This window comes from Aphelocoma coerulescens, chromosome 2, assembly GCF_041296385.1.
Source record: "Aphelocoma coerulescens isolate FSJ_1873_10779 chromosome 2, UR_Acoe_1.0, whole genome shotgun sequence".
NCBI classification, from domain to species: Eukaryota; Metazoa; Chordata; class Aves; order Passeriformes; family Corvidae; genus Aphelocoma; species Aphelocoma coerulescens.
The window spans coordinates 152,092,258-152,113,651 of NC_091015.1; the positions used below are offsets into that span (position 1 = coordinate 152,092,258).

At 35.7% G+C, this 21,394-nt stretch overlaps 1 protein-coding gene across 3 annotated transcripts in view; it reads right to left on the minus strand.

Annotated features, from left to right (window-relative positions):
- Positions 1–21,394, minus strand: part of CSMD3 (CUB and Sushi multiple domains 3) — a 613,476-nt gene that overhangs the window by 525,622 nt on the left and 66,460 nt on the right. For all 3 annotated transcript variants that reach the window (XM_069006042.1, XM_069006041.1, XM_069006040.1), the window contains exon 2: positions 7,130–7,352. In XM_069006042.1, coding sequence (XP_068862143.1) covers positions 7,130–7,352 — 223 coding nt within the window. The remainder of the gene's footprint in view (positions 1–7,129; positions 7,353–21,394) is intronic.

Below are 21,394 nucleotides of genomic sequence, written 5' to 3' on the forward strand. Positions count from 1 at the left end.
TAGTAAAGTATTCTTAATTTTGCTTTGGATTTTGTTGTTGGTATTGTTTTGATTTGTTTTTATTTATCCAGTGTCCTGAATGTTTTTCAATAAAATTTTAGATGTAGAGAAAAGGATGGATAATTCTATGATTTCAAAACTCTAAAATAATAATAAAAAAAGTAAATTATTCAGAAAAAATACACCTTAAATTTGTGACTGGTTTTGAGCAACAACACTATGGGTTTTGAGCTAGAACACATTTGCTTATGTTGTCAGTAATACCAGGCACATTTATTATGGAGAGACAGGTATCTGAGAATGTTGTCAGGCCAGGGGCAGGCATTGGTGGGGTGCTCAGCTCACCCATATGGGTGTTCCTTCACCAGGTGGGGAAAGCACTCATTCAGCTCCTTCTGTGGTCCTGTAGACCACTGACACAGGTCCAGCTCCTATGCATGGCCAGACAAGCCAGTTTGGCTTCTTGTTCTGGCATGTCTGATGGTTTTCCATGCCCTTCTTAGTTACCAGAGCCTCTCCCCAGAGCCAAGCAGGCAGAAAATTCAGCCACCTGTATTTGTAACAGTATTTAATATGAATGAATATTAAGGATTAATTGTAATTTTACATATTTTTACAGTCATTTTTCTCTCTGCTTTTACCAAAGTTGGACCAAAGAAATTAATTTTAATTTTATAGTCAGCGTGAGTCTGTTGATTAAGTACCAAATTCAAACCTTTGGAAGTACTTGAGTGAGGAGCCAATACCAAATTATATTTAACACTAGGGGCATGCTGAAATTTTAAAGAACTACATATTAATCTACTTAAAATATTTTTTCTCTCTAAGGGGAGTAAATGTTAAAAACATAGGCATAATCAGGGAGTCAGATATTTTAGGAGACCAATTCACCAACAGAGAACAGGTAGCAGATGTCTCCAGTAATTTCAGTTAATTTCTCCTATTCAGCTCAGCAGCACTGATCAGGTAACCTGTACATTTAATTCTTGGTGGCCTCAACAGGGAGTATAGATGAAAGGATGATTTATCTTGCTTAAATAGAAGAGATTAAAAACTATGAGTATTAACTCCCTTTTTAAACACTATGTTTGAAGCTTCCTTCCATTCAGAGTTCCTAAGAGAAAATTAACCATGAGTCGCTAGAGAGAAGATTTTAATATAATTAAATCTTTGGACACACTGACATTATCAACATTTAGAAATATCTCTGCAGATACATGCTGATCTTGCAGGCTCTCAATACAAGGAAAATATATATTTATTAAGTGATCAAAAATTCCATTTTGTGGCAGTTTCTCACAGCTCCACTTACTATTATTGCTAAATAAACATATTCATACTTTTTTTCACTTATGCAACAAAATGAATAGCTGTCACAAAATGATTATATCATATTTCTAACAGTGGAGCTTTCCAAACTTCCATACTATGTCTGTGCTTATGAAGACACTCATGATGGAATTTTCTGATGATTTTTACCAGAACACTATGGTAGGCTAATCATTTCCAAAATAATTTTATTTTTAGTTTTGTAAAATATACAGTTTTGGCTAATAAAAAATTGCTTTCTGAGCATAAACATATGAAGGACTATTTTAGTTGACACAAAGAGACAGAAATATACTGTATTAAATGCTACAACTTAGCCCAGTACAATTGCAGAAGGGATTCATTTTATTTCTCTATTTAAAATAGATCTGAATTTATTTCATTGATTTCAATGCAGTGTTAATTTTGTGATGAACATTTAACTGGCAATTAAATTTTCTAGTTAAATTAATTAACGGGTTAAGTACTAGTAAATCTGGAAATATATTTCCTTGGAATTGTGAACAGAGTTTGGGTATATATATATACAGATATATATATATATATGTATGTATGTGTATATATATATATGTACAGTCATGTTATTATTCAAATATTTAAAGCTTCTTTGAACACTTCACTGCAAGTTGGGGTGGCTAATTAGAGAAAAAAAATGTTTTAGACAACTGCTGAGTACGACACTTTGCTTCAATTTAGTATTCAATTCTAATCACCCAACTCCTTAATTTAAAAAAAAAAAAAGAAAAATCCCAACATAGTTTTTGATGTTTACTGACAGTATGCTTATGCTCAGAAATTTATTTCAAAAAGAAAGAAGAAAACAAGATCCTATCCAAATTGCAAAGAAAAATAATAGCAAGGAAATATCACTGTTCATATTGCCATTCTGTCATTCACACCTATATATACACGATATCACTGCCTCAAAGCACATGGTTTAAAATTAATTATGGTTTCCATGTGACTTTTCAAGGACTGACATGAAAAGTACACAATGAAGAACTCGTATAGTTAGGTCCATATCTTTTGCCTTATAGGCAAGTATTAAATAATTTTCTCTGGGATTCTTTTATGCAGAGTCAGGACTCTGAGGAAATCAATAACCCTTCCTGGCCCTGACAAGCCTCAGCTGTTGGGACTGCCACCCACTGCTGTCCATGGTTCCTGGGCCTCTGTTTCAACCCACCCTGAGGCATCCAGACCTGCTGCAGCTCTGTCTCTATCCCTCCCTCCTGCATGAGTCTCTCAGTCCTACTCTGTGGGGAGCTTAGCTGGCCCTGTTTCCTTTTGCTCACAGCTGCACAGTCTGGAGGGACCCCGGACCTGGTTCATCACTGGCTGTGTGGGGTGCTGTGTTGGACCCTGTCAGAGTCCCAGCTCTGCTCTCCATGAGCAGCCTGTGTGGGGTCTCCTTGGCTCCCAGCTTGTGCCCTGCATGGAGCAGCTCTTTTCCTGCCACTCCCTAAGATAAGGCTAGTACAGTGAATTATTTGCAGGTTGCACTAAAGACTATTTTCATAACACACAAAAGGTATCATCAGATGACTCCAACTGGCTTTGCAAAGCAGTTGATTTATGTGATGTTTTATTGGTTCAAGCATACCTTCTGCTAACTTCATTAAATCATGGGATTTCTTATCACTAGTGCTAACAAAATCCTTTTTTCTCAAGCTGGGCACTCAGAAAACTGAAAACATATTATCAGATTAGCTGAAATGGTTCATCTAGTACCACATAAAAATAATGAGAAAGACAGAAATTTGGAAAAAAATTGAACAGTAGTCTTAATCTGGAAATGCAACTCTTTTCTTCTGAATCGGAGTTGGAAGTATTAGCTAGTTATCAAAATAAGGTCTAGACAGTGTTTTTAAAAGCAATCATTTATTTTGAGGGGAGCTAGTTGTATAAATGTGAAAGAAAGGGTACACAAAAATCACAAATATGTATTGGTGAGCAACAAGAAAGCTCTAAAAATAGACGGTGTCTGTTACATGACCCGGCAATACTCCCAAGTATGAAATTTTGCTGGAAGCTTGGCTCAAATACAGGAAGTAACACTGTCTTTCTGCAAACAAACTTTTTTTTTGTAGGTAATTACAAATATGATTTATGAAAAAACATTTTTTTGGCATAAATTTCACTGTGTTAAGCTATTTTGTATTTATAATTTGAGGCACAGATTATCATGTGAAATACACTAAATCAAGCATACACAGTAACACAAAGATGCAAACGAAATATTGACTGCACTTTCCATAACAGTCATGTCTGACATGCTTTTTTTCGATTTGTTATTGTTTAGCTGCCATTTAAGTGCCAGGTAAATCAGTTAAAAGCTGAGGACATTCAATTATGTAACTTCAACAAGATTTAATTCTGAGGAGACCAATTAGATGAAGTACAAAACTGGACAAGGAGGGAGTCAAAGGTGATGAGCTTCACAAATAGTCAAACCAAAATAATTTAATTCATATAAAAGTTATTCCACAATATCAAAGTAAAAAAACATAAGTAGTGACTTTGTCTATCCAAGACAATCTTTTTAGCTGTCTAGTTATATATTTTTTCAAACATACATGTGTAGTCCCCTGAAAATATTTGTCTGTTACAAAATTAAAGGGTGACAAGTATAATCTGATTACATTTTCATTAATTTCACTAAGTAAAATGACAAAATCCATTGTCATGCTAGAAGAATAGTTTCCACAAGCAACTGCACCTCAGTAAAATTTCACTTATTTGTAAAAAGAAAACTATGGGAAACATCACCTCACTAATTACCACAGCAATCTGAGAAAATAAATGTCATCATGAAAGATTTAGTAAAGCTTGCTTAATTTCACTATCATGCTTTCTTAATTTAAAAACCAATTCTCCACTCACACAAATGTGTACTATTCTTCCACACCCACACTCTGGAATGTAGAAAGATCTTGTAAATCTTGCAAAAGTAGTCTATTTCAAGCCCTATATTGAGGCTTAATCATCTTTTCCTTTTTAAGTGCTGACTGATTCTATTCCCTTCCACACAGCTTCTTACACTGTTCTTCACCAGAATCTAATGGCATCCTAAATACAAAATACTGAAAATTTTAAGCATAACAGGTTTCCTTGACTTTCTTCTAAAAAAATATATCCTAAATCTCCAGCATTGAAGAATTAGTTCAATTTAAAAAAAAATCTCGCACACATGTATCTATAAATGCATATATAGCTATCTATATATCCATGTATCCAGATACTTATACATATGTGAAGGTACATGTGCACACAAATATATATAAACCTTTTCAGCAGCTTGAACAAGACATAAAGAAAACTAATTCTTCCTTTTTTAAGATATTATTTTCATCTTCCCTTTACCCTCCTAACTATCTTCACCTGTTTTCCCTGATGCTTATTTAAACTGTAACTCAGTAAGGACCATTGGTTCCTAACTGGAATAATAGTTTTATTCTTTTGCATTTGTGTAGAGCAATGTTCACATACTCCTTGAGATAGCAACTTAGAGTAGATTCACCAACAGAAGTCTTGACTGACAGTGAGGGTCTTTTCAGGCTCCCACATTTAAGAAAATCTCAGTTTTATCTTTTGGGGAGTGAATAGAAAGGAGAAAAACTTGCTGTGGAAGACAACTCTCAAATCTTTCATCTATGGATTCCCTCTTTCCTGCAGCTGATACCAGAATTGCATCCAAACACTCATGAAACAGGAAATAGAAATGGAAACACAGTTGTATAAAGAAAAACAATTTCATTAGAGATGCATTTCTCCATATCTGCTGACTGTTAAACATTTAAGAGAATTTTTATCCTGCACAAATTTGAGATGTAGAGTTTTACTTTTCTAGTTTCCTTGTAGTACCAAGTTACATTTTCCTTTTAGTGAACTGATGACAGATTGTTATGCAATAGTTTAAAAAAATCATTACCAGTTTATCAACACTTACTGTACAATATTATGAAAACACATCCCTTTCTTTGAGCATCATTATGCAAAGTAAAATTAAACTGGATGTTCCCTGATTAGGAACAGGTATTGCAATTCTTTATCACAGAATAAAATCATGGAATGGTTTGGTTCAGAAGATCACCTAGTTCCAACCCCACTGTCATGGGAAGGGGCATCTTTCAGGTTACCCAAAGCAAGGGCTTTTCTGGGTAACTTGTTCCAGTACCTTACTGCACTCTTTATACAGAATTTCTTTCTCATATCCAACCTTAATCATAGAACCAGAGAATTTTAAGAGGTTGGAATGGACCTTTGAGATGATTTAGTCCGAACACCCCGAGGGACACCTCCCAGTAGACAAGGTTGCTCAAGGCTTTATCAAACTGTCTTTGAACACTGCCAGGGTTGGAGCATCCACAGCCTGTTCCAGTGCCTAACCATCCTCATAGTAAAAAATTTCTTCCTAATAACTAACCTGAATTTCCCTTCTTTCAATTGCACCCATTCTCCCTTGACCTATCACTACAATTCCTGATGAAGAGTCTCTCTCCAACTTCACTGTAGGCTCCCTTCAGATACTCGGAGGTTGCAAGTCTCCACAAAATCTTCCCTTCTCCAGACTGAACAGCCCCAGTTTTCTCAGCCTGTCTTTGTAGGGGAGGTGCTCCGGTCCTCATCTACATTACTGGTTCATGTCCAATTTTTCATCTAGCAATATCCCCAAGTCTTTCTCTGCAAGACTGTCCTAAATCCCTTGATCCCCTAGTCACTATTGATACTGAGAACTGACCAGGATGTTACACTTGGCCTCACTGAATTCCATGAGTGTTTCCCCAAGACAATGAGGTTGTCATTGGCCCACTCCTCCAGCCTGTCAATGCCCCTCTAGATAGCATCCCTCCCCTCAAGCAAATCAAGTGCACCACTCAACTCGGTGCCATTTCCAAACTTGCTGAGGGTGCACTCAATCCCACTGACCATATCATTAACAGAGATATTGAATAGTATTTGTCTGAATACAGACCCCCTGAGGGACACCACTTGTTGCTAATTCTAAGTGGACTTTAAGCTGTTGACTGCAACATTTTGGGTGTGACCGTGTGGCAACTGTGTTATTCATCAAACAGTCCAACCAATCAAGTACAAATCTCTCCTATTTACCAGCAAAGATGTTGTGTGGCCATGCCAAAGGCCTTACAGAAGTCTAGGTAGATGACAAATTGACTTACAGAAGTCAAGGTAGATGATAATAAAGATAACTAGCAGATGTATGACTAATATATCTGTTGTTATTGTAGAATTAATATGTATACCATAAGCTGCAGCCTTCCAGAACTGAACATTTGGGCTAAGATTCTGAAGTAGGCTCTGATAGAAAATGTTCTGTGACACATCACACTCTTGATATTTAAAAACCTTTTTTTCACTTTTGTAATCCCTTTTTGTTAGAAGATGCTTCTGTAACACAGAAGAGTTACCTCGTCTATCTTAATATTTTCCTGATTTTTATAAAAAGCCTCCTGTTGACAAAATTACAAAAGTTCCACTGCTACTAGATCATGCAAATTGAGACCTCTACAATCTCATATTCACTTTACATTAATTTATCCATGCTCGTATGCTTGATTAATTACATTTCATTGAGACAACTTTTGAGGGCTAGATTAATTTCAGCCCATACTTTGACTAGAATAAAGCACATGATATACATTTTGACACCTATGATTAATTAAAGGAAGTGCAACTTAAAGACTAAATAAGAAAGAATCCATAATAAAACATTAACTATTTTATCATATATTTTTAATATATTAGTACAAGTTAAATTGTAATAATATTTATTATTTACCTTGTCCTAAAGTTTGCAGGGTGAGGATGCCCATCATATAATGACAAATAATCATATTCTTCTTCTAGAGCAAAAGACTGAAAGACGATCTGTATTCTGTTTCTTTCTTCTGCTATAATAACCCAGGTACAGTTTGCACCATTTGGATATCCATATGGGAAGCCAGGGCTTTCTATAGTGCCATTAAGTCCTTTTAAAGTTCCACCACAGGTATAAATAAATCCTAAAAAATACCAAGGAAACAAAAGTTAGTAATCTGTTTTTATATCAGCCTTCAATAAAATACTTCACTAGAGTTCATGATTTCTGAGAAAATATCAAAATGCTTCTTAGCAAGTACTGCATTTAGAAAGGTAAACACTATGTTTTAATACAAATGCTGGCCACTTAATGCACAACAACCCCACCCACCTAACAAATGTGTTTTCCATACTGTTTATCTAAAGACATATGGTAGCATCTTTGAAAATAAATATATATAACAACATCTATGACTAAATTTGTTTGCCTATGAAGTAAGTATTCACATCAATTCCCCTTTGTTTTTTTTCAAAGGGAAGAATAAATGAGCCTCTTTGGATACAGTTCTGATACAGGTTAAACCAGCTAACTTTGTGCTTTTCCTCCATGCGTTTTGGCTCTGGAAAAGGCTGAAAGTCTATTTACTATGAAAAAGCTTTTCCCAAACAATAATTCTGGGTTATGAAACTCTGTACTTAAGGGCTCCATCTGAAAAAACCATCTGTTGCATCATTATATTATCTCATGTAAGTATTAACAGTTTACATGTTTTGACTGACCCTACATGGATGTTGTTTAACTAGAGTGATCAGGTAGGGCCCCAGAGCTTCTCCCTCACACACCACATCCACACCCCGCCCTCCCTTCCCCCGCAGTGGGATAGAGGAGAGAAAGAACAGTAACAGTGAGAAAACTCGCGGGTTGAGACAAAGACATTTTAATAGGTACAGCAAAAGCTGTGCATGCAATCAAAGCAGATGAAGGAATTCATTGGCTGCTTTGGCCGGCAGGTGTTCAACTACCTCAGGAAAGCAGGCCTACACCAGGCCTAATGGTTACATGGGAAGACAAACACCGTAACCCTGAATGCGGTCCCTTCCTCCTTCTTTCCATCAGCTTTTATCACTGAGCATGCTGCCATATGTTCTAGAATATCCCTTTTATTGGTTGGGGTCATCTGTGTCCCAGCTGTGTCTCCTCCCAATTGCTTGCCAACTCCCAGCAGTATGAGTACCAGAGGAGGCCTGGATGGTGTGTGTAAGCACTGATAAAATGTTCTTGTATTATAAACATTGTTTTGGTCACAAATCTAATACATAAGACCATAGAGTCTCTCATGAAGAAAATTAAGTCTATCCCAGCCAAATTCAGTATAGTGGGCCAAAGCTGAAAGGTTGCTCTGCTGACAGATCCTTTTTAAAATGAACACCCTCAACTATCAAAAAATTACCCCTACATTCAAACCCTAATTTCTCTTGGACTATAAAAAATTTAGTTTTTATATAGAAAATCCATTTTCTGAGAAAAATAAGAAGAGAATAACTGTAAAAAGGTCTCTCCCAAGGCACTGTGCCCTGGCATGGCGGGTCCTTTTCTATGCTTTTGTTTCAAGTTCTAATGCTGTTATGGTAGTTAACTCCTTTGGGACTGCGGGATATTTTTTATTTTCCACCAGCTTTGTAGTCTGACTGTAGGTCTACATCCCCTCTTCAGGCTTTCTGCTCTCTTATTGCTTAAATATTAGATCAGCTTTCCTGCTTTTCCTTTTGCACTCCCAAATCTTCTCTTCCCCAAGGATGCTCAGAGCAAGCCCCCTCTTCTAGTGGAGAGATTTCAACTGAGAGAAAGCACAACGCGCTGAGTTCCTCTTTCACAGAAACATGATATACATTTCATAACAAACTACAAACAAACAAATCAGATGCCAACTCTTAAATTATACACACATGTATATATTTGAGCTCATTAAATCTTCTTCATGGCACATTCACAAGCTTGTCTTCGCATTGAGCATTTAAATGTACAGAGACCTCTTTGCCTGAAGTACTAAGCAGAAATCTCTTGAGATTTTACACTTTGCATTGCTATGCTGTAAAGTAACTTTTTTTGACAACAGAAGAGTGGCATGTACAGTATTTTTACCTCAGCTTTTTCATATATATTTCCAAGGGTGAGAAAAGAGGCCTCTTATGAAGTATGACTACTCTTTTAACACAAATATCACTGTATCATAGATATATAGGACAAAACAGGAAGGAAAGATCCTCTTAGAAAGTAATTAGGGATTTGTTTATCTCATCTGACATGTATAGCAAATTTTACCTTCTGCTGCAAATTAGCTTAGAGAATTCATTCTCATATCAGTGCCTGCACAACTTTCATTGTTAGGAGCCTGTTTTATTTACCTCTTTTTGCATCTCCCTCATATACTGGAACTATTTTTAAATCCTCTTTATGTGTTATTATTTATTATTTAAGCTCAGATGTTTTATTTAGCACTTTAAAAATCTTTTGGAATACAGTTCGTGCACAAGTCACTTTAGAAAATCAAACTATAAACTGTTATTTACTCATCATAAGATCTACATCCTCGAACTAACACTTCCTACCAAATACAATCACTGGAATAAGTCTTATTAAATAGCTCTGTGCACATATTTATCAATCTAGTTTTTCCTAGAAATCTCTTGCTGAGACTTAATTCAATAGAATTAGAGAAGAAACTTAGAGAAAGACTTGAAAATTAAATAGCATGCACTGTTAATTTTCATGCATGTCTCCAGACCGAGTGTGGAAAGCACAGTGTAAACTTTGACTCAAGATCATAATAAAGCTCCATAATGCAGAACCTTTGTTGCTGTACCTATTTCATAAATGTTTTCAATTACATGTGGGCTATTCTGTTAAGTCAATACAAACTATAAAGAAAAACTCATCTATAATAGGTCTTCTGATACCAAAATAAAATTATATTTTAAAAACCAAAAAAAACCCAAAAAAAAAAAACCAACCAAAAACCCCAGAGCCACAACTGTGAGTGAACAGAGCCCTGTGAGACAACATGCTACTTATTAAGGAGTGCAATGCTTCATATTCGGTCCAATAATTAGTTCTATTCATATTTAGGTATGAAATGTAAACATTCATGACATATGAAAGTTCCAATTACTCCTTTTATTCCATATTCAAACTGTAACAAAAGAGAATTATTCATGTGCTGCAAGATGATATAACTTGGATGTTCTTCAGAGATGACTAGCAGAATGTAGCACAGCTATGCACGTGTCAGAATATACAATTTTAATTCCAAGATTGGAAAAAAAAAAACCCCAAATGAACCAACAGTGAAGTTTGATTTTGATAGGTCTACTCTTTTTTTCTAGAAAATAAAAAATCATGCCAACAGGATCCATGTGCACAACATGCACTTTAATCTCTGCTTTCGTATGTTAATACATTCTGTGATGCTCTTCACCTTGGCAGTCCAACTTGGGTATGATCAAAATAGGCAGCGTGCATTAACTGACTGGTCTGATCAAATGTGGAAAACATGACATTTATTTTCAAGAGGTAAAATTCATGCTGAAATAACTAGTAGCATATACTGTGATCTTTTTCATTTAGATTTCAGAACCAGCATTCCAAGCAGAATTTACTTGCAAACTGCTTTTCATTAAAAGGAAGATTTTATTCAAAGCACACAATAAAGAATTTTGAAAAGCTTGAAGTTAGACTAGAAAAGAAAACTCTTGTTGAAGTAAGTGTGATGACAAACAACACCTCTCATGATATTCTCTTAATTGCTAGTATGATTCAAAGTTTCCATTGCATTGTTTTCTACTAGATTTTAAAATTCAGATGTTTAATTCTCATCAATTTTACATGGATAAATACTTCTTGAAATCAGAAAACACAGCTCCTCTTCCTGATTTCAGTCATCCTATGAGTCATTGTGGGATTATTGTGAGCATCAGTAACAGCAGTTCTTAATGCATTTATCCAACTTTCATTGCCTTCTAACAAAGCAAGTAGTACTTACATCACATCCATACCCCTTGCCCTTGAATGTCCCATAATTATACTCACTCAATACTCAACAAGATTGGCTTTTTCTCTTCCTCCTGACCATTCAATTATACTGTTTAATAACATATTTCCACACCTTTCACCTTCCAAGTACTCCACGCCTTTCATTAAGTCTTAATCTCCCTTGTTTAGTGTGTTCTTTAATAATAGTCATTACCAAAGATAATTATACTGAGTCTGCATTGATTAACACACTTGTACATTCCTAAGTTACTTGTGTATTTCCTTTTAAATAAGTTTTTAATACTTGCTTTCTTTTATTTTAAGAGCAAACCAAGGAAATGGATGATAATTTGTTCATATGCAGCATTTTTCTTCAGCTTCTTTTCTGATAAATGACCTCCTCTGATTTCTTTCAATTGCACCTATCTTAAAATACAGTCAACCCTATCTTAAAGTATTCCTTAGCCATGTTATTCATTTTCATGTCCCTCTTTTTTGTGCAATATAATTATTTGCAAAATTATGCTTGTCTCCATAAATGGTAGTTCTCTTCCAGTCAAAATACATTTACTTTATTCACTTGCCTCTCATGTTCATTGCGTTTTTCTGAAACACCTTTTTCTGTTTGTGATCTTTGATCACCTGACTGTATTTGGCAGCAAAGAGTAGTTATTTTTCATGCTGACCATAAATCAGTATGGACTGTTCTGTTAATTCTTTTCTGGATTTATTTGTATTATCATATATTATATTTTCTGTTCACTTGTATTATCATCACCTTAGTTTTTATGGTTTCTCTATGTTCATCCTTTTTGTTAGCACTTGAAAGAATCTACTGGAGTTCAACAGAGACAAATTTCACAGTGATGTGAACCCATCCCTATGCTGTGAATCCTTTTCTTCTGCTATCAATCTTACCCAGTTTTGAAAAATATATACTCAATATTTATTTCTAATACTCTAATATTTATTTCTATCTCAACTTTAATTGTCCTGACATGCCTCACGCCCAGATCTTTGAGCCCATTTATAAAAATGAGAATAGGATGCTCTTATCAGATGTAATGACTGCATTTTACTTTGAAGTGTGATTGAAATTTACCTTTTATCGCTTCTCATCATGTCTTAATTTTCTTTAATTTATGCTTTTCTATTTCACATTATGACTCTTTTCTTCATAAAATGAGCCTCCTTTCATTAACTTTAACTTCCAATAAAACAAAGTTTTATTGACTTTTTCACATGAGTACAAATATGAAAGGTAATCATCTCCTTTAATGTACTGGGCTTAGTTCCTTCCTACTCTCCACCTTTTTGTCTTCCTCCCCCAAGCGTCCAGCAGCTTGCATGTTTTGTTCTTATTCTGCTGTGTTTTCATATGAAAGGACTGGTGACTTTTACATGAAGGACACTCACCGGTGTGCCTTCCTACCAGGACATTATAACCCCCTCTTTCTTCACGAGTCTCCTGTTCCCCCTCTGCTTGCATGGGAGTTGTACATACAAGCAGCAACCCTGCACCACAGCACACTGGGACAGAAGTACATTGCACCTGGGTATCTGTTCGCAGTGGGGTGAGAATCCATGCCAGCCACAAGGCTTCAGAGCTGCTGCTATTTCAGAAAACACTATCTTGTATTCTCTGTGTCTGTTTAACTCAATACTCTGTACTTCAAAGAATCCTCACTTCTATCTCAGCTCCTTTTATAATGATCTTTCTACCATCTGAGAAAAATCTACATTTAATATTTTGCCTGACCACATAAAATTGTTACTGTCATATATTTTAAGTTCCCAAAGTAATAAAAACTTAGAATCATAAAATATTCTGGGTTGGAAGGAACCTTAAAGATCATATATTTCCAAACACCTGCTGTGAGCAGGGACACCTTCCTTTAGACCAGATTGTCCAACCTGGCCTTGAACACTACAAGGATGGAAAATCCAAACTTGGGGAACCCTTCTCCAGCATCTCACTACCCCCACAGCAAAGCATTTCTTCCTAATATCTAATCCTCTTTCAATTTAAAGCCATTTCCCTTTGTCCTATTACTACACATCCTTCTAAAAAATCCTGCTCCAGCTTTCTTTTAGACTTCCTTTAGGTACTGGAAGGTTTCTATAAGGTGTCCCTGAAGCCTAAACCACTCCAATTCTCTTGGTTACAACTTCTTCTGTCTTGGTTACGTCTATCATTTTGGGTTGTTTTTTACTTTCTGTTTTTTTGTAAATAATTCTTGGGGTTTTTACATATATTTCTTATTTCCTTGATTTTAGACTCTTTTCTTTAGCCCAAGGAAATCTCAGACCTACTTAATAAAGCCTTATTACAAAAACAAACAAAAAACCACAAAAATCTTGTGTTTGTGAAGTGCATAAATAACATTGAAGAACCTCTCTGAATATCAGCTCATAGGGGTTCCAAGTAAATGAGGATTTCTTAACTAAATTGCCACTTTATTTCAATTTGTTCTTAAAATCATTTGCTTTCTCAAACAAGATGTTTTGATGCCTATTCTCTGCACAACTTACTGGAAATCAGGATATTATGAAATTTAGACACCATGAAATTTTCAAAAGAAGTTAAAGTCTTATCTGTGGTTTGCATCATTTTAAGGCTGTGAGAAAAGATAGTTATATTTTTGGCAAATAACTGAGTAAGGTAGATTTTCTTGCCCTTTGTCAGAGACTGAAATATTATATTTTATGACTTAAACATTTTTTTAAAGGACTTTTAAAGCTGTGTTGCAAAGGCTGAAGAGAGGACTACTGCACCCTGAATGGGGCCCTGACAGAGGCCTGACACTGCTCGCTGATGAAGATAAGATAAAGTGACAACTCGGGGCTGGGGACATTCAGGGAGCACAGGCTTAACACCTCCAAGATGAGGACCACAGCCCCAGGGCTATCAGCTGCCAGGCTCGAACAGACCCCCTGCACCAAAGGGTGGAGGGAGGAGAGGCTTTGGGTATCCTGAAAAAGCCTCTGGTCAGAGGAGCAGTGACTGCCCATCCTCCACTGTGCAGAGGAGCCCAGCTGAGGGGTCCTCACGGCGGGGGGAAGCTTATCCACAGCAGAAGGGGGTGACATGGCCCATCAAAAGGGCCCCCCTCAAAGGGGTCCCCAGACCCTGCACCAGAGCACCAGAGATGATGCAACAGACCCTCAGTGTTGCAAGGGACAGTGTCAAGCTGGCCCCTGCAAGAGTGATGTGGGTGTTCCCACCTGGCCCGAAGTGTATATAAATCCACGGGATTCTGCACTCTTCGGCGTGTGGTAGCGTGTGGCAGTGTGTGGTGTGGCAGCATGGAGTGGCGTGGCCACAGCGGCGACGGGGGACCCTCACCACCAGCAGACCAGATGGAGGGGAGCAACGAGACACCGTTGGGACCCTGGGATGGGTGATATGCTTCCACCTAACCCCTGTCACCTCTCCCTGTTCCCCCACCCCCCATGCACACTTCTTTTTACCATTTGTTTCTCTCTTTCTTTTCTCTCCCCTTCTCTTTGCCTCTTATACTATTAAATAAAATACATCCATTTTTTGGCAACAACATCTAACCTCATTTGATTTTAATCTCATTTCTGGGGATATTTTGAACCTTCTAAGCTCTTTTCGGTTTCTGCAGAGAGACTTGGTTTGCTTTGCTTTTCTGGGTTTAAACCGGATCGTAACACCCTTACATAAGCTGTAACAAGGTACCAAAAATTACTTCTCCAGTCTTTTGGTAGGGTTGACTGGAAACTCTATAACTTAATCAGTGGAACTGGTACAGTCAAAAAGAAATGATCACTGTATATTATCACCACATTTGAAACAGTTTCTGGAGCTACTGCTTTTCCTCCTGTGTGTTTCAGACACATTTTCTGAAAGAGGTTTAGAAGTATTATTTAGTTTTGTCTTTCACTTGTCTCAGTTTTAAAAACTACTAGAAGGGCAAAAGTTTCTGTTCTCTCCTGTCAACATTGAATATGTTACTTCTTTAAAGAAACATAAGGTCTAAAAAGCAGTAGGACTACTCATGTTCACATGGAAGACATCCTGAGCGGCAGAAGGCTTAAATTGGAAAGGTGGCAAAATAAGAAACTAGATCTCATGTAACAAAAGTACCCATACCATTTCTATTACATATATTGAATAAATATTTATTGAGACTGTTTGTATTTCTTGTTCTCCAACAGAAAACTGTTTGTCATTTCCTATAACTGCAAACAAAGAGGGCTTAACTTCAATAGTGTTGTCAGTCTTTGAGGAATTTTAAAAAAAGATTAAACAAAAATCTAGCAACCTCTAAGTCATTCAATATAAGACTATCACCTTGACAGGAAAATAGAAGGGTTTTTAACTCGCCTTTAAGCATTTAATTACGTTGGTTTATAACTCTCTGACACAGAATAGTCTTCTGCTTCTATTTTAAAAGCATTGCTAGCACCACCATAGATGAAAGTCTAGTTTCAACAAAGTCAGCTGAAATATACCCAGGATTTTATGCCCAGTATGTAATTAACTTTCCTTCTAAGGATATTTCAATACTTCTCTCCTATTCCTCACATAATACCTCAATGCCTTGTAGACAAGGGATCATCTGTTTGAAAACAACTGCCTCCTTGCTCATTCAGCCAGATAAGGGTAATCTCTCAGATGTGACAAGCATCTGGGCAATAGAACTAGACATAAAAACAAGAGAGGACATTTGGAATCTCATCACAGAACAAATTAAAAATACTCTCTGTGATTGAAATCCTGCCAGATTTCATACTCCTCATACATGCTAGCACTACAGACTTGCAGAGCAATCATATTTTTTATGCTTGGGGAGAGTGTAGATAGATATTAAAGGGTTTTGAGGTTTTCTTAAAGATAATTTTGATTTCAAATAATGGAATTTCTCATTTCCATGATATTTGGCCATCCTGCTTCTCTCTCCTGTGTTTAAGGATAAATGTTTTGAGCTATGACTTCCTCGTTTTAGAACTAATTGTGAAAAGTGCCTTCATTAGTATTCTGAGCTTGCAGTCTTTTTTCTGTGTCTTCCTGCTCTTCCTGCAATTTTTCCACTTGAAAAGTGGAAAGAAACCATCATAAAATGAGAAATTGTATCAGAAATCTTCCCAGAAGCCCTAAAAAGAACATCATATCAAAGACATGTCTGAAAATGAATTCATGCAAATTTTGTGTTTGATAACATAGGAAATTTACTCTGTGGAAAAGACATGAACAGAGATTCCATTGCAAAGATAAGTTATCGAAAGGATTATGTTTATTTTACATTTCCTTTTCACTGTTCCTTTCTCTGCAAAGCTAACCACATGTCTAAAGATGTTTACTGCTCTTTATTTGCTGTCTTTTTTTACTCAAATGTGTGATCTGAAAAACTGTTAATTTCATAATTAAATTGTTATATTTGTAAAGTTAGCTTAGAAATGTCTCCTACCAAGTCAAAATGACAGGGAAGACCACTCACAGAACACTATGTACTGACAATAATATTTTGAAATATTATGTTCTTTTAGAAATAAAATCTTAAGCTACAGAGATTTCCTAATTGATTATTAAATAAAATACCTTAGAGTAAAATTTTCATTTTATTAAAATGTTCTGATAAGTAGTCAGTTCTTTTCATGAGAACTTCATTAAGACAATTGTAAAATACAACCACTGCAGTAGCAGGTAAAACTATAATTTCTAAAGTAGTTTATAATTTACTTTGCTGTAAAGTACAGGTCTTTGGGTCTCTAGAATATAAATAGATATATTTGGAGAAGTATCTATTTCTCTAAATTGGAGAAATTTTATTTGCAAAAATATAAAGAGTAAATTAAGTTGTCCATATCAGAATAATTAATTAACTATAGTGTAAAATTGGTAAATAAGAGAATTCTTAATTAAGGGAATCAGTCAATTAATAAGGTTTTTGAAGAGTCTTTGCTCTTGGTAATAGTGGAATATAAGGAAATACCCTCTATAAAATAATGCTTGAAACAAAAGTAACTTCTTTTGTTAAGAAATTAAGATATATTTAGTACTAGACTTTTAAATTAAAGTTCAAATGTCCCATAGCACTAATTAGATTTCAAATTAATTGCAATGTGACAGGAAAACAGAAAATATAATGCTGAGCTGAATTACCTAAATTTAAAGCCCATTGTAATACACAGTAATCCTCTGTGGTTATATACCTGGTTCATTAAAATCTAGGATCTGAGATATGGACCACTCTAAAGAGATTTATACATAGACATAATCTAGTGAAAAAAAGGAGGAGAGAGGAGGAGGGGGGGAATGGAAAGGGAAGGGAAGGGAAGGGAAGGGAAGGGAAGGGAAGGGAAGGGAAGGCAAGGCAAGGCAAGGCAAGGCAAGGCAAGGCAAGGCAAGGCAAGGCAAGGGATGGGAAGGCAAGGGATGGGAAGGCAAGGGAAGGAAAACAGTATATTTCCTCTGGTATTGGAAATCTTGCAGCAGTTTCAGGAAAGTGACAGAAAAGACTATTGTAAATTTAAGTAATCTGCTGAAATTCATATATATCTTTAGAGAAAGAAAGAAACAGTTCCCATAAACCTTCTAAAAGATCATAGATTTAGTCAAACTCAAAAAGGGAGTGGAGAGAAGGGGTAAAAAAGTCAGAATGAGGATAAAATTTTTCGCAAGCATTCAGGTTGGAAATAAGCACTAGGAAACAAATACAATGCTGGTTTGAAGTGACTTCAAAAAGACTAGAAAAGATTTTGAAGACTCAGTGCTTGGAAAATCAGGACAAAATTGAGGCTCTGTTTAAAGTTTCTGCCAGTAGAAATTGAACATAGGAATGTCTCAGTATTTACTGTACACTACCACAGACAGTCTTCCTATATTCTGTTTCCTTCTTCCAAAAAGTAAAAGATAGCCTTCTATGGCAGCCCAGAGTACTTCAGATATAAACAGCCTAGAAGTTCACCTCATTCACTCACAGGGATGATATTCAGAAGAAATATAATTTTAAAAAAATAAAATAAAATCTTTCCAATCACAGGGAAATTCAGACGTTTGAGACTGCTATAAAATTGAGATTGCTATATAATAATTAACTAACTAGTGTTTCATGCTTCTGAAACATTACCTTCTCCAGTGAAATGTCACCTTTCACAGTGAGACATATATAAAACTTGATGTCAATAGCTACTCTGTGATGCCATTACTGTAGGATTTGGACCATTGTACCAAATGCACTCCATGTACTCTACAACAACCTAAACTATCTGAGGGTAGCAAAATTAAAGTTGTGTTGACAATTAAAGGAAGCAGCAGCAGGAAAATCCAACTTATAGTCTTTGATATACTCCAGACTCCAGGGGGTTTTCTGCTTTTCATTTTCTAGATCACATAATAGTGGAAAAAACCCAAAACCACTTCAAAGAGACACAGACTATATAAGGGCCAACTGAAAGCAGCAAGATCAGGAGAACTGCTCATGAAGCATTTGGCATTATGAGACAGTTTCTGTCAGTTCCTAAAAATGAAGGGAGCACAATTTAAACATCTTGGAAGAATTTAAACATCTTTTACAAACAGAAATTAATTCTATCTTTTACACTTAAAATTTCTAAAAAAGGTAATTTTTGATTGAAACAGTCTTTTAATATCTTAAAATCTGCAGCCTGCTATAATTTTTTTAATGCTTTCAGGTGTCTGAATCCAAAAGTAATTTTTCAGATATTGCCAGTTCTGCTCAGTTTTTAATTTTGAATTAATTCATGCTGTACATTTCTGAATTTTCAGGAGGTAAAACTATAAATATCTTTACCATGTACTTCTATGTGTCATAAATATATTTTTTTGTATCATAAACCAGAATCTAAATTTCAGTAGTCCATTGAGGCAGTTTAGACTAAGGAAAGATCAAAAGACCACTGTTAGTTACTGCGATATCTTAGCTTGTAAGATTTTTTAATGGTACCTTATATATTGATATCATAAAAACAATAACTTCAGTATTATCAACATTGTTTATATAATCTATATTATCTATTATATATATTATATATATATATCTTCCTATTTATTTTTTCCATTTAGAAAGCGAACATCATCAACGAAGACTTTGTCTTTAAAATATGTAGTATTTAAAAAATAAAATAATTTTCTAAAAATTAAATCGGAGATGTATTTCTCCATACCCTGGAAAACACTTCAAAGTCATGAAAACATTTCTAGACAAGGTATTAAAACTGCTGAAAATACTGCTCTACAACAAAAGGTGTACAAATCTGTCCAAGTCTCCGGCACTGTTAGCTTCTTGATCTTTTTAGACTATTTAGTAGAGACAACAATGCTAAAATGTTATTGAGCCAAGCAATACAATCAAGTGTTGTTTCAGATTTTATTTTGGTCCCAGTAGTCACAGGACTATTGAAACTGTTGCTATTACTCTAAATATTTATTCTGGTCGTTCCTAGAGGAAACCTGTTTCATTGCAGAGGCAGACAGGTGAACTTCCTACCCCAAGTTGTTAAAGAGGAAGTCAGTATAATGGCAAAATATTCGGAGCTGATGTGAACAACCCAGTTTTAATAATCAGCTGATGAGCAGCACCCCTGGCCAGCTGCCCTTACTATGACTTTGAGGTATAGAGAGACAACATGAACTGATTCATCCACCCCAGCTGATGTTTCCAGCCTACCATGCGAGATTAACATCCTAATGTAGAGTCATCACCATCAAGAAAAGAATAATTATCTCTCTACCTGTTTTGATAAAGCTTGAAGCTACACTGTGACCATTTGAAGAAAGGGGAAAGAGGGATAAATATTTAATGGCATCATTGGTGTCTTCTTTTCCCTTCTCCACTGAAAATAGCAAACAGAGAAACAAACAAACCCAACCACACCAGCTCAGCATCAAAGAAAACCCCATTTGAACTCCAGAACTGATCAGTTACCCTTTTTCATATTCCTGCCGACAATATCTTCTGGCCAAAAATGCTGGATCACTGAACTGGGGATGCAGAAAAAAAGTTAGACAAAAAAGGTTATGTGAAAAGTTAGACTGAAAAAAGGAATTTATACAAAATGTTTAAGGATGGGGAAGAAAACCCCAGAAGAATAAACAGTAAAGCACTGAAGTAACAGAAATGGGAAGAAAAAATATTTAGGTAAGTAGCTCTGACTTGGATAGCATAGTTGGAATGTAAAATTATTTTAGAGGACAGCTATACAATTTTATTTTTTAAAATTATTCCTGTGAATACTGAGATATTGTTAGCAAAATGTCCTCATGTTCATTTGTATGGGACAAAGGAATCTGGCATATTACTTACTTTCTGCCATATCTGCTGATTGGAATTTGGACAGACTTTACTAATGTGGTAGGTATTGTGTATTCACTAATGCACCTTACAGACTATTACACTATAACTACTCCCATGCCAACAATTTATGCATGGGAAAAATGTAGATGTCTAGACTGAGTCTTTCTTCTTGGGTTTCAGCTTATATCAGCACAAAAAATAAAAAGAAAAAAAAGAAAAAATAAAAAGGAAAAAGAAAGTGCTAATTATTTCTTGAGACTTAATGGCAATTTTTTCTATAATAGACCACAACACAGTCTCGGACATTCAGTTCCTCCCTCACAATCATTAATACTCAGCAGGGTCCAGTGTTTTTCTGATCAAATGAGCAAAAGATGTCATTTTCTATTAAATTGGGTGACTTTACATCTTTAATTGATGTGTTCCCGGGTTTTCACTTATTTCACCTTTTGGCAACTGTTACTCCAAGTGTCTCATCCATTCTGTAGTACTGATGTCTGCTTTCAGTAGCTAATATTTCTGAAATTAATCAGTACCCTCCATTTTTAAAAAATTGCTGGTAATATTGCCAGTGGCTTATCATGAATAATCATCCCCTCTGACATGACAAACTAGCTCTAGCAGGAAAGCTATTACTTTGAAACAAATTGTACTGCACTGAAATATTCCCAGTAGTAAAGAATCTCAGTAGAGTATTAAAGCTTGTTCAATTGAAAACAATGAGGAGAGAGACCTTTGTGTCTTTCTCAGGTCATATTCTATTTATTAAATATGAGATAATGGCAGTGTCTTACCTAACAAACTTTTCAGGAGGGAGGCACTTTTTTTTTTACTTTGATTTATATTTTGGCATTAAAAAAATAAGCATTGGATCCTTCTGGCCCCTTAATATAAATATGAGGGACCTCACCTCTTTTTTATGCTGTTTTCT